This window comes from Pyxicephalus adspersus, chromosome 4 (genome assembly GCF_032062135.1).
Source record: "Pyxicephalus adspersus chromosome 4, UCB_Pads_2.0, whole genome shotgun sequence".
Classification (NCBI taxonomy): domain Eukaryota; kingdom Metazoa; phylum Chordata; class Amphibia; order Anura; family Pyxicephalidae; genus Pyxicephalus; species Pyxicephalus adspersus.
Genome location: NC_092861.1, coordinates 55,706,458 through 55,719,160, shown reverse-complemented (window position 1 = coordinate 55,719,160; position 12,703 = coordinate 55,706,458). Strand labels below are relative to the sequence as shown.

Below are 12,703 nucleotides of genomic sequence, written 5' to 3'. Positions count from 1 at the left end.
GAAAAGGCCAGCTCGGAGCTAGTCAATGACTGAAATATGCCCTAATTACAGAAAATACCTTCAGTTTATTTATTTCCATGTAAAAATAGAATTAAGTGATTGCCTCAGTGCTTATGTCAATGCTGTGAATTTTGAAAGTTTAGAAGTTTTGTTCACTTTACTTTGTTTAAGCTAGTGCACAGAATGTCTTCATTATGACGCAAACCTGCATGATGTGAAATTATTTAAAGCTTGTTTATACAGTGATATGTTTTGTTTGTGTCAAACATCTCTGTGCTTATTTATGCATACTAAATGCAGTACATATGTGGCTGCTGCATGACATCATTAGGAATATTCATATCTGTAACAAACATGATGTCAATGGAAACTTAAAAAAAAATATTTTAGTAAAAATGCTACCCATAACGTGACTACATTGTATTGGTGTCACAGTTTACTATGAAAATAAATAAGTGAAGCAATACCACTTTATTCATAATTATAGCCCCCAAAAGGGATAATGGTCTCAGACTGCCTAATGTTTTACTGTGTGAAATGATAGTAAGGAAAAAGGGGATTAAAAATCAAAGGCTTTATATCCTAAGGCTACAGTGATGTCAATCTAGTAGTGGCCATCCTAGTTTCATCTTCCGGAAACTAAACCACTGACAATTACATGATACCTACAGGTCATTTAGAATTATACATTTTGTCTGGGTATTTACTGGTTATTAAAAATCAAATGCATTTTACATACAGCCTAAATCCCTATTGATATTTGCCTTATGTTATCTTCTGCACAGGGAAATTGGTTTTGAAGTTTCATGGCTGCCGTTCAGGTACTTTTGCTTTACAGAGGGCTGTCTATAAACTTGCGTACATGTCAGGAGAGTAGAAGGTTGGTCTTATCAGTGTATGGTTGCTTCTTCAGTGTCAAGTAATTGACTGTATTTGGGTACTGGAGCAATCTGCATTGATTTTGTTCTACATTTTGGGGGAAAACATTGTACTAGTCAATACATTAAATACCTGTATATGTGCCTTTATTTTATTTGTACTCACATACACTGCTAGAAGGTGGTTGCAGCTGCTATCTTCTATTCCATTAAAAATATATATTTTATGTGTTTTCTTGACTGCTAACACAGCAGCAACACTTTTGAATTAAGAATTTAAATTTAAAAGTAATGAAATAAAAACTATAAATTACTATATATAGTAAACTATAAAACAAGATTTGTGACACTGGAAAAAACAAAAAAAGAAAAAGAATCTCGGTTTATACCCAGGTCACACCAGTAGATGGTGCTGTGTCCACATATAAAGTGTATAACAAAGTTATTAGAGTTTGTTACACACTTTACATTAACACAGTGTAATCTACTGGTGGCCAACAGTATTATACAAACGATTATTTAAGAGCAAGGGACACATCATAACCAATTCAAAAGTAAAGAAGACCTTAATTTTAATGGCATTTTTATTCATTACTGTTTTGAATTTTAGCAATAACGGACACATTTTGTGCACTAGGTTTGTACTTGAGTCATTGTCATTTTCCTCTTTTATTGGGTAAAAGTAGATATCTTTGTTTATATTTGGATCAGTTTATTCTTGAGTAGATATGATAATAAAATAACTAATATTACATACAGTATACTTTTCACAATTTTTTTTCAGAAAAACCTGCATGAACTGAATGTGCTTAAGTTATGATTCTGATTATTTTATATTTATTTAATTATAGTACACTTAAGCTACGTACAGGTGTCCAATTGATGTTGGAGAATGGTTGCTGAAAACATTCTTTTGTAATCATTTCCAGTGACAGATGAAGAGGGCTGTACACACAGTGCTGCTCTGCTCATTGTGCTCTACCTTAGAAAATCCAGATTATATGTACTTATGCAGAACATCCACTAAAGTTTTGAAATACGGGATTTTCATGGAACATGATCTAATATTGGATTGAGGTCCTTTCAATAATGAATATTGGCAGGTAGTTATATGGCTTCATGTTTCAAGGAAAAATAAGCACAGAGAAAAATAATAATATAAGAAGGCAACATATAAGCTAATAAACTTTAGCTTTCAAAATAAAAGCACATTTAGGTTCATTTAACAGAGTTCATAAGTCAAAGTGCATTCACTAACCAATTAATCAATGTTTATTATTCTGACAGTCCTAAACTGATGAATGCTTAAATGTGACTGGCTAAAATTATCATCATCCTTGAAACTCATTATGTATTCTATTTTATTTTGTGTTTACCCTCTGTTTCTTTCATCTATACCTTTTCTTATTTCTCTGTGCATAGTACACAAATAAATAATACTTCGTACTTGAAATAGATCTTGTCTAGATGACATTATACTATAATACATTTTATTATAGTATAATATAACGTTGTTATAAATCTATGCAGTTAAGGATTCAGAAAAGGTCACCTTCCAGGATCCCCCCCAAAAAATACCCAAAATAGCCTTAAAGTCTAAAAATATATTTCCCCCTAAATCACCTTTAACCTCAACATTTTGTTTTGGGCGCCAGGGTAAGGAAGCTGGAGAGAGCAAATGATACACCCTCCAAATTCTGAACGCGTTTCATTTCAACCGCTTAATCAAGTGTCTTTTGTAAGGCAGGTGCTAGGGTTTATTTTTGTTAGTATACCATATCCTATTTTTAGAAGTTCAGTCTTTTGGATGAATAGACCCAAGCAAGCACATTAAGCCATATTAAATGTGTGTATTTAGGCTGCCCGTTTATTTTTACATCCTCACGTTGAAATAATCAGGATGTGGTTATCGAAGAGGTGATAGAGCCTCTTTATACTTCCACATGCATATGGACATAATGTAACACTATTCATGGATTCTCTATTGTAGGAGTAATGGCAGCCTAAGTTGTAAGAATCAGACACACCAAAACTAAACAAGGCACTCTTATATGTGGAATTTCATATACCCAGTCACAATAAAACCCTATTGTATATATTGATGTAACATTTACTGGACTGCAGAGAAAACTTACATGTTCAACATGTGAAAACAAGTATATGCAAGCTGGACAAACATTGTAGGATTTTAGTAGATGAAAATGTACAAGCCAAGAATTATGCAAGCAATAATGTAAGAGGCCAACTTTTTCATATCTATGGTGTAATGTTTCAGAGTCTAAAAAATGATAAAACATATGACATAATTGGCAAAGCATTGTTGAGGGCATGTTCAGCCTTTTACTGCAGTCATTCTGTACTTCATTACATGTACCTTGTGACTTCCATAAAACCACATTGCATCAAAGCTATAATCTCTGGAGAATCGCAGTATCTGCTGTCTGTGAATCCTTTGCATACCACTGAACTAAGGCTATGTATCTTCTACTTTACTACAAGTCTATATATTTTTTACAGCAACATGGCCTTTACCTGCCCAATATACAGCTTGAGCAATTGTTGCCATCACCATGTCAGTGTTACCGTAGTAATCTTTGAACCATTCTGATAATAGGATGTCTCAAATCAGACCCCTTCACTGCTATCATATATTCTATCATCTTGAAGACCAATTATCCCCTATAAATCCTGTGCCTGTCCTCTGCAGATCTGAACAGGCACCTGCTTTTCAACTAAATAACTATAGTCTGATTCCATCTACCTTCATCTATGGGAGCTTAGATGAATCAACTAGCTTTTGCTGGGCAATGACGGGTGGTTGTCTTTTTTTTCACAGATGTTGGACTGGAGTAATATGTGTGTCTACCTTTTCCTTGCCGTTACTCTACTGCAGTGGTCTGGCTTCACTAAGGCTTCTACAGAGGTAGGGCAGTAAGTACATAAGAATATGTCCTCTTTGATTAAAATATTATTGTCCTACACATATTACCTATATAATTAGTCAATAGTCAATGAATAGCAAGAGAAATACAGAAAGCAAATATCTGCATAATAAATGAATCAGGAACAGCGAGATGCTAGTAATTCAGATACACAAGTACAGCTTCTATCCAGCAAGATGAACAGTGAGCAGCACAGTACCAATGTCACCAACTCTAAAACCTCCATGATTAGCAATACCAGGCAGCAGTTTAGAATTCTGCAGTTTTTCAGCTAAGGCCAAAGGCACAAAAATGTCTAGGCAGTGGGCATCCTTACAGTCCTAGAGGACTAGTCCTAGTGCCCTTCAATTTTTCCAGAGGGATTTAAGACTAAAAGTACATTTTGCAGAGTAATCAAATAATAAGACCAGCTCTTGATCTCTAGGTTCAGAATAATGTTGATTCTGTTAAATTGTATTGTCATAATTGTGTATTTTATATTACAGAGATTTGACTCTCCGATTGTTTTGGATGTCGGACAGCGATCAGTAGCAAATGAAGAGAAATCAGCTGATCTGGCAGCTAAACTCTTACTTTTAGATGAGCTGGTCTCTCTTGAGAATGATGTGATTGAAACTAAGAAAAAGAGAAGCTTTTCTGGTTTTGGGTCTCCTCTGGACAGGATATCTGCAGGTACCAGTGAAACAAAGGGGAAGCAAAGGTAAGTTACATTTCTCACTAAAGGTAGATTTAATGTATACCTGACAGATGTTTTTACTGATTTCACATTGACTTATATCTCTGTAGATGTTACCATCCTACATCTGTTGTAACATCATAGTAAATAAAACAGCACTATGTGAAAATATTATATAAAACGGCCCAAGTATGTCCACTAATGAAATTTTTGGAGATCTGTTCTAAAATGTTAAATAATAGAAGTATTGCCAGAATATGATAGAACAAAGTCTTCATTCTTCTAACTGAAATAGGTAAACATATGCTAGATTTCAAATCTCATTTCCAGATTCTTCCAGTCTGGCCAAACACTTTTAGAACAAATGTTAAATTGATCACAGATAATGCAGAGAATGCACTTACTAAACAAAGTTAGATTATACTTCACAGTAAGTCTAAATGTTCATGGATATAATCCAAGATTGGCAAGGGGGCCCAAAGACAGAAAGATCAACTCAGTGATTGTCGAAGCCAAATATATCTCCCTTACCTCTGTAGATCTACTCTTACAGCCGGGCAGTGTTATATTTACCTACCCCAACTTAACTTTATAGCCTGACACCTGCCATCTTCTAGGTCTTCCTGATGCCATCATAGAGATGCAGGAGTCTTGGAAGATGGTGATTACAAGCAGGAATATGAAAGTAAATATAAAACGTACTGGAACACTCTGTTACCAGGTCTGCATGGAGTGCAGGGGCACTAACTGGGGGCTCAATAGGAGGAAGCACTATAATGAGAGGAACTGTAACAAAATGAACTGTAAAGTAAAGCACTATACCAGGGCAAATGAAATGGGGGAACTAGAAATTAGGGCACTGTAATGAAGAAGGAGTTTGAGCCATGCTACATTATTTGCTATGACGCCTAGAGAATACTAGCCAATGTACCAATATCCCCAGATCTCTGTTTTTTTCAACACTGTTCACCTCATATAGAATTGCAGCAACTCTTCTGTTACTTTTTAGATTATATATGTGGTTTGTAGACTGTATCTATGTGGATGGTTGAATGGTAAATCTACACATCAAAGTGAAAGAATCTGGAAATAAAATTGCACTTTAATATATATGGTTAATTTAGAATAAGGTCATTCTTTCTGTCATAAGTCTGGTAAAAAATCTGTTACGTAACATTTTAGAATTGCTCTGCCATAATTGTATTATATATCATACCAACATTGTTTTGTATGAAAGATCTGTTGTACAAAGGTCTGTTATGATATGCTATTTTTATACTTTCTGAAGTTAAAGTGTTCACAGTGCTACAACAGATATAAGCAAAAAAGTGGTCAACTTATTCTTTGAGAGAGTACAAGGTTTATTTTATATTTAAATCTGTTGTACACCCACTGTATAATATTAGTCATCCATACAATAATCTATAGTGTAAAAACATATAAAAGAGGAGAGGTTGTGTAAATAAATTTCAACATAAACCAGTGATAGATCTTCTCTAGAGGGAGAAATGCTGAAACATATATATAGGTGGGCTGAAAACATATATATACTACGAATGATATAGGTATCAGCCTATCAGTATAAACCTCCACCTTGTTCCAGAATGCAAGTATGAACATAGAGAAATCTCCTACTATGACTATGAAAATTAGTAGGCTGTATTTACATATTGAAACTGATGTAAGCAGTTCCGGCAAAAGTCGTTCTTTGCAAATTACTTTAAAATTTGTTCTTCAGTAAATAATAAAAGAGACACAATAACTGAATGAACCAGTATAACTTTTGTAGATAATTTTCTAACGTTATGAATTGAAGAAAATTTAACCTACAACGTCCACTTCCAGTGGTTGAGAATGTACAGAAACAAAGTTACTAGGTTAAGCTGTATGTATAGCCAAAAAATATTAGATAGACTAGTAAGGGTAAGCTCTTCGGGGCAGGGTTCTCCCCTCCTCCTATTTTGCAAGTCACTGATGACACAATTTTTTTTTACTGCTGTGGCGGTAAAGACTAAAAGAGAAACATGCAGCCTTCTGGGATACTTGTGCCACATATCCCGGAAGGCTGTGGGTAGCTTCTTCTACTCATGCCTGAGATTGTGCAAGAGTCATCAGGAAGCTTTTGTCAAATGCAAAATAATTAAATGTTTGATTTTAAGATAAGTTTTACATGAACAGGTGTCCGCATTGTAGGAGGTTTTTCTTAAACTCTTGTCTGGTTACAACGATGAAACTTTGGATTTCCATCACTAAAACCTGAAAGACATTCTAATCTTTTTGTGCACTATCCAAAAACTAAAAAAAAAAAGTTTTGACCTTTTTTCAATAGAGACATAAAACATCTTTACATTTATCATAATCATCTATATAGATATTTTGTGGCACAAAGATAAATGATAATGAATGGGGCTGCGGAACAGATTCTTTCCCGGGAGTCTTTAAACGGTAGTTCAAGGTTATAATAATTAGATCAAACAACATCTTTGTCCTTGGCTTGCTTTCAATAACCTTATAGAAAAAAATCAATAGTAGCTAAAGTCAAAACTTTACTTTGTCAAGGAGCATCATGATCTCAGAATGCAAGTAAATCACAACTTAAAGGATTACACTGTGTTGGCTGTACAAGAGATGAAAAGTTAGTTTGTAAATGTATTTCATATGTTTAGTTGAGCAGCTTGTACTGCTTGCCAGATGTTATGTACAGTACATTCTGCTTCTCATTCTTTCCAAGATGACATCAAATCCTCAGCACACCTGTTTTCCTAGTAATTTATGATACGGACAAATGTCTGCATACCTTTTAGCTGGCAGTAGGCAATTGTTTCTTAGGAATCAAAATTTATTAGCAAACAGCCACTGTCTAAAACTAAACTTAAGAAAAATAAAAGGTAATTACACATATGTGAACTGAATTGAATTCTGTCTGTTCACCTTTCTCATTCATACACCACTGCTAGTCAGCACAGCCAAGCGATTGACACCAGTTTCTCTAAATGACACTTTATTACTAAAATAAAATAAAGCTGTCATTGCTAGTCTACTTCAAAAACACTTTCTGGATAACTTTGTCTAGCAATCACTGTTTTTACTCACATAAAGGTTTTAAAAATTAAAATATCTATACTTAAACATTAAACAATGAAACCAAATATTGGTGTAACAAGCCAGGCAATTAGCATTATTAGAATGAATGGGCAGTAATGGTAGCCTCAATGGTTCTCTGATGATAAATGTCCTTAAGGACCCATTCAGACTAGGCAGTAAAATATGTTTTTTTTGCTGCAAATCGTGGCTTTCTGTCTGTTGCATTACAATACCTAATTCACAGTGTATCAAAATGCACATGTGTTATAGCACATTGCAACTCATAGATTTAGAGCATTAGTGCATTGCGGTATAGTGCATTAAAAATAGATGCATGCTTAATAAGAAATTGTTACTCATGCATGCAGCCCATTCAGATTTAATGCTGTTCAACACATTTGTGGCAATGCATTTCTATGATTTAAATACATTCTAACTCACTGACCCAGACAAAAGAATACAGCATTAATGAAGATAGTAATAAAGAAGTTTTAGGTAACTGTATTAAAGCTAACAAATATATTAAGCAAACTGAAGGGGCCTTATAAGAATATAGCCGTGGGATCCCCCCTCTCCCCAACCTCATCCTACTGACATGTTCTCTTTTTGCACATTCCTGGTTAGCACATATGTATACAGCAGATTAACTGCAAGCATTGCCCCTTCATCTCTCAATCTGTTTGTTGCACAATTACAGGATGCACAAATGTTTGTGCTGAAATAAATTGAATGATTTATAAAATGTCTGTGGTATATCTGTAAGGAGTTTAGTTTAAATACATTACCTAAAACTAGTTTATATTTATCTTTGTGTATCAATATTATTGCATTCCTATTCTGGGTCAGTAACTTAGAATGTATTTAAACCATAGAAATCCAGGCAACTAGCATTTACAAAGGGCAGGTCAAAACCTTTGCCCCAATTGTACTGTCAGGTTTCTCAAGTGTTCACACCATAATAGAAATTAAAGAATCTGTCTGCTATAAAGATCAGATTTGTGATCTCTCACCAACATGAATGGAATCACTGGGGAGTGACTTAAACCTATAATTCTACTTTCAAAAAAAATCTTAGGTGATACATGCCTGAATGTCATTTATTATAATAACATGTGTATAATATACTTAATTAGTTGCAAAGTTACAGACTTGCCACCTTTTTAATACTTTAAAATATTATGGTGTAGGTTTGCAGAAAACTTGTTTATAAGTGGTTTGAAGAACTATAAAGAATGTCATGAGTAACCGCTCCTTCTTTACTTACTAGTTCTAAATGAATGTGTCCAATTTAAGTCTTATAGAACCGGGCATTTTTTGTATTAAAAAGTCAGCAATAGCAGGCTCTGTGTCTCTTGAAGACAAGTTTTGGCTTTATGAAAATGATTTTGTGTACTAACATGCAGTTAAGACTATTTGCCACAAGAGGGCACTAAAAATCAAGGCATGACAAACGAATAGTTTAGTAATTGTGATGTGCAAGAAAGTAAAAAAAAAATACAAATCTGTGTAGATAATGTAGGATATTATGGTGCATGATAGATTTAAGCAGTAAAAACTAAAATAATTTTGTTTGCAAAAAATATGTCTGTGCACTGATGATTCTAAATTAAAAATACTAAAGGATGATGTTCATTACACATTTATTTATTATAGTTTACCTCTAGTCACCAAATACTGTATTTTCCGCCGTATAAGACGCTCCGGAATATAAGACGCACCCAATTTTAAAGGAGGAAAATCTAGAAAAAAAAGATTCTGAAAGATTATTCCCCTTCTGATCATTCATGTGCCATTCATACCGGTATTCCCCTTCTGATCACTCATGTGCCATTCAAATTCCCTTTCTGATCACTCTGTGCCTTTCAAATTCCCTTTCTGATCACTCTGTGTCATTCAAAATTCCCTTCTGATCACTCTGTGTCATTCAAAATTCCCTTTTGATCACTCTGTGTCATTCAAATTCCCCTTCTGATCACTCTGTGCTTTTTTTCCACTGTACGGCAGTTAGGACAGGGAACAGCAGGTGGCGCTGTGCCGGTTTCTTTCGCTCTGCTTTACAGACAGGAGAAGACACGCTGCTGGCAGAGGAGAGAAGAGACAGACGCTGCATGCAGCCAGAGACACACGCAGGATCAGGTATCGGGTGAGTATATTATTTTAATTATTTTATAACACATTTGTCATATAGGACACACTAACTTTTCCCCCCCCAGTTTTGGGGAAGAAAAAGTGCGTCTTATACGGCAAAAAATATGGTAAATATTCTGCTCTAGTAGCCCCCTTCTCTCCTGATATGGCGAGGTTCTAATTCTATTGGTTAGTATGCACACCACTCTTGCTCTAAAGAAGATGAAAATTGGCTGTAACCCCTGTTGAAGCACCATCCGGTCCTTATAATACACACTTTGGGTTCCAGAGCTGCTAAAAAATAAGAAGGAGAAGGAACTGGCATATATCTAGTCCATGTTGTGTTCTCTGAATACTATACACAAGGACTGTATATAGTCATCACCAGGTCTGGATAGGTATTACCTCAGGATTGTATTTAAATTCCATACAATCCTGGATGACCTAATGAAGGTTGGGAGATATGCTCACTTCCTGTCCTGCTGACATAGAATTTACCAGACACGAAGTGAAAAAATCTACTACAGAGATCAGACAGGAAACAACAAGGGATTTAGCCTTCTCCGACCCTACTTAAAAAAGAACATTTTTATTTGTGCTTGAGTTGTGGATGGAGAATTACTTGCCACTTTGCACCAAGACACAAACAAATCTCTTTAACAGAGCCCCAGATAGCAGTAAAACTCTTCCCTACTCTATCCAAAACTAGACATAAACTGTAGTAATTGACAAGAACAAAACGTTAGGGTCCAAAATGATGAAATATCCCTCTGAAACAAGGAAATATAGAGCAATCATGGCCATTCAGCATCCAGCATTTTACAGATTCACTACAACAGCTGAATTCCTGGATTCCAGAGAATTCTAACATACAGTTCTTCTCATTCTTGTATTTGTAATTAATAATGAAATTGAAAAATTGTAGAAGAACACATTTGTAAACTTCTATCTCTACAGACAACATAAAAAAAGAAATTCACATTCAGCTCCTAATATTCATCCTTACATCAGAAATATTGTTTTAAATGTAATGTGTGGGGTGCTATTTCATTATTGGTTCTTTAATGTAATATACAAAAATGTTAAATACATGTATTGAATATTTTGCTGCAAGTCAAATGTGTAATCCTTTATCTGCTTATCAATTTCTCCTTCTACAGTAAAGAGCTTCTTCTGAAATCTTTTATATTTGATATATTTGTGTTGCTCATAGCACGCAATAAATGCTTTAATAAAACGCAAGAATAAGCAACCAGTGGATGACTGTGTTTATCTCTAAACAATAATTACTTAAATGTCTATAGACATATTTAGTAATATAAAACATACACCTCATTGAGGAGAGGAAACATCAAACAAGTGGGAACAGTTTCAGAAATAAATTTAATTTTGAATCAATAAATGTAAACAATGAAATCAGGTGCTACGATGAACAACAGCCAACAATGTTTTTTATATCACACCTTTTATTTTACTGTAGGTATTGTAAAACTTTTTCTGATACCTACCCAACATTCCAGCTCATATGTGTAGAGATCTATTCCACTGTTATGGCTGATCACTGTGATCACTGACTAGAGCATTTCCAATGTACCACGTGAACATAAAGTTGGGGAGCATAGGTAGTCAGATATTTCACTGATAAGGAGGAAAAGTGACACAGGGAATCAAGTTGAGCCCCAGAAGTGAAAACTTTTTATTTATGAGTATACCTTTAAGCTTGATAATGATGTATGGCGGTAACTCTGTTGCTGTGTTCAGAGACACTTTTCATATAAAGGGGGCAGCACAGTGACTCAGAGGTTAGCATTCTGGCCTTTGCAGCGCTGTGTTCCAGGTTGGAATCTTGGCCAGGACGCTAGCTGCATGGAGTTTGCATGGGTTTTTTTCCACATTCCGAAAACATGCAGTTATGTCAATTGGCTTCCCCCAAAAAATTGACCTAAGACTGTAATAAAGATTAACATACGTTATCATAGATAAAGACATTAACATACGGCAGAGGTAGAGACATTCAATTGTGAGCACCTTTGAGGGTCAGCTAATGGTGTGACTACTGTATAATATTAATACAATATATGCCTTGCTGTTGGCTACATACATTGGTTGTGCACACTGCCCTTTTTATGCCAAATACTGGCACCATATTCATGACACTTTGTAAGTGTAATTTTTTCACTATTATACCATATGGATGTTTTATTGTTCTATGTCCCTACGGTCCTGTTTTAACCCTGGAAAAGTAAACATTCTGCGATAGTGCTTTTAAGCTATGCTGGTAATACTGTCTTGTTCAGCACTGTCTGACAGTTTTCAGAAAGTATCCCAAGAGAGCTATGCAAGTAAATAGTTTGAAGATCCAACATGTGTTGAACAATCAGTGTCCATTTTAATACAGACCAAGCAGAATGTAGCTTTGTAATGTCTGTCTCTAAAGAGGAACAGGTGTTGTCATTAACCAAAATGAAGCAAAAGCCATCTCTTGGTATTGGGAACTTCTGCCTTGGTAGCTAATGATTTTCTATATTTACAGGAAAGTTGTGGACCTTCCTAAAAGGAGATTTGGGATTCCAATTGATAGGATTGGCATGAACCGCCTTGCTAATGCTAGAGGCTAAAGATTTCTGTTGTGAGTTTTTTTTACTACCATTTTTTGTAATCCTTCTAACAGTCTGCAAATATGCAATCATTACATAACAGTGGTACAATGTAAGAAAAAGAGAAAATTGCATACCCTTGTTACAGATTGAATGGGTTAGATATAGAAGCAGTGGTATTTGTACACCCAGGAGCGGACGTATTGCAGTGCAGCTGCATGAGAGGCCCTGGACATGCCTCAACCAGCAGGGGCCCCTGCAGAAGCTTGCATGGTTCTAGCTGTATAGCTCACGGCTCTGGCTGTACTCTCAGGGCACGTGCTCTCAGTTGAGGGTAGGCTCAATGCGAGGAACATGCGAGTTGCTGCATGGGCCCCGCTGGTTGGGAACTTCACACCT

General features: G+C 35.4%; 1 protein-coding gene across 1 annotated transcript; it reads left to right on the top strand.

Moving 5' to 3' along the window:
• Positions 1–3,714: 3,714 nt before the first annotated feature.
• OSTN (osteocrin) lies at positions 3,715–12,332 on the top strand. Its single transcript, XM_072408232.1, has 3 exons — positions 3,715–3,801; positions 4,306–4,520; positions 12,241–12,332. Exons 1-3 carry the CDS (start codon positions 3,715–3,717, stop codon positions 12,323–12,325), a joined length of 387 nt encoding a protein of 128 aa, XP_072264333.1. The 3' UTR covers positions 12,326–12,332.
• The last annotated feature ends 371 nt before the right edge of the window (positions 12,333–12,703 follow it).

Bases quoted from the DNA above. Each gene is read 5' to 3' on its own strand.
- OSTN (XM_072408232.1), top strand. From the start codon at position 3,715: ATGTTGGACTGGAGTAATATGTGTGTCTACCTTTTCCTTGCCGTTACT. The intron at 3,802-4,305 runs GTAGGGCAGTAA...TTTATATTACAG, and splicing joins TCACTAAGGCTTCTACAGAG to AGATTTGACTCTCCGATTGT. The intron at 4,521-12,240 runs GTAAGTTACATT...CTATATTTACAG, and splicing joins GAAACAAAGGGGAAGCAAAG to GAAAGTTGTGGACCTTCCTA.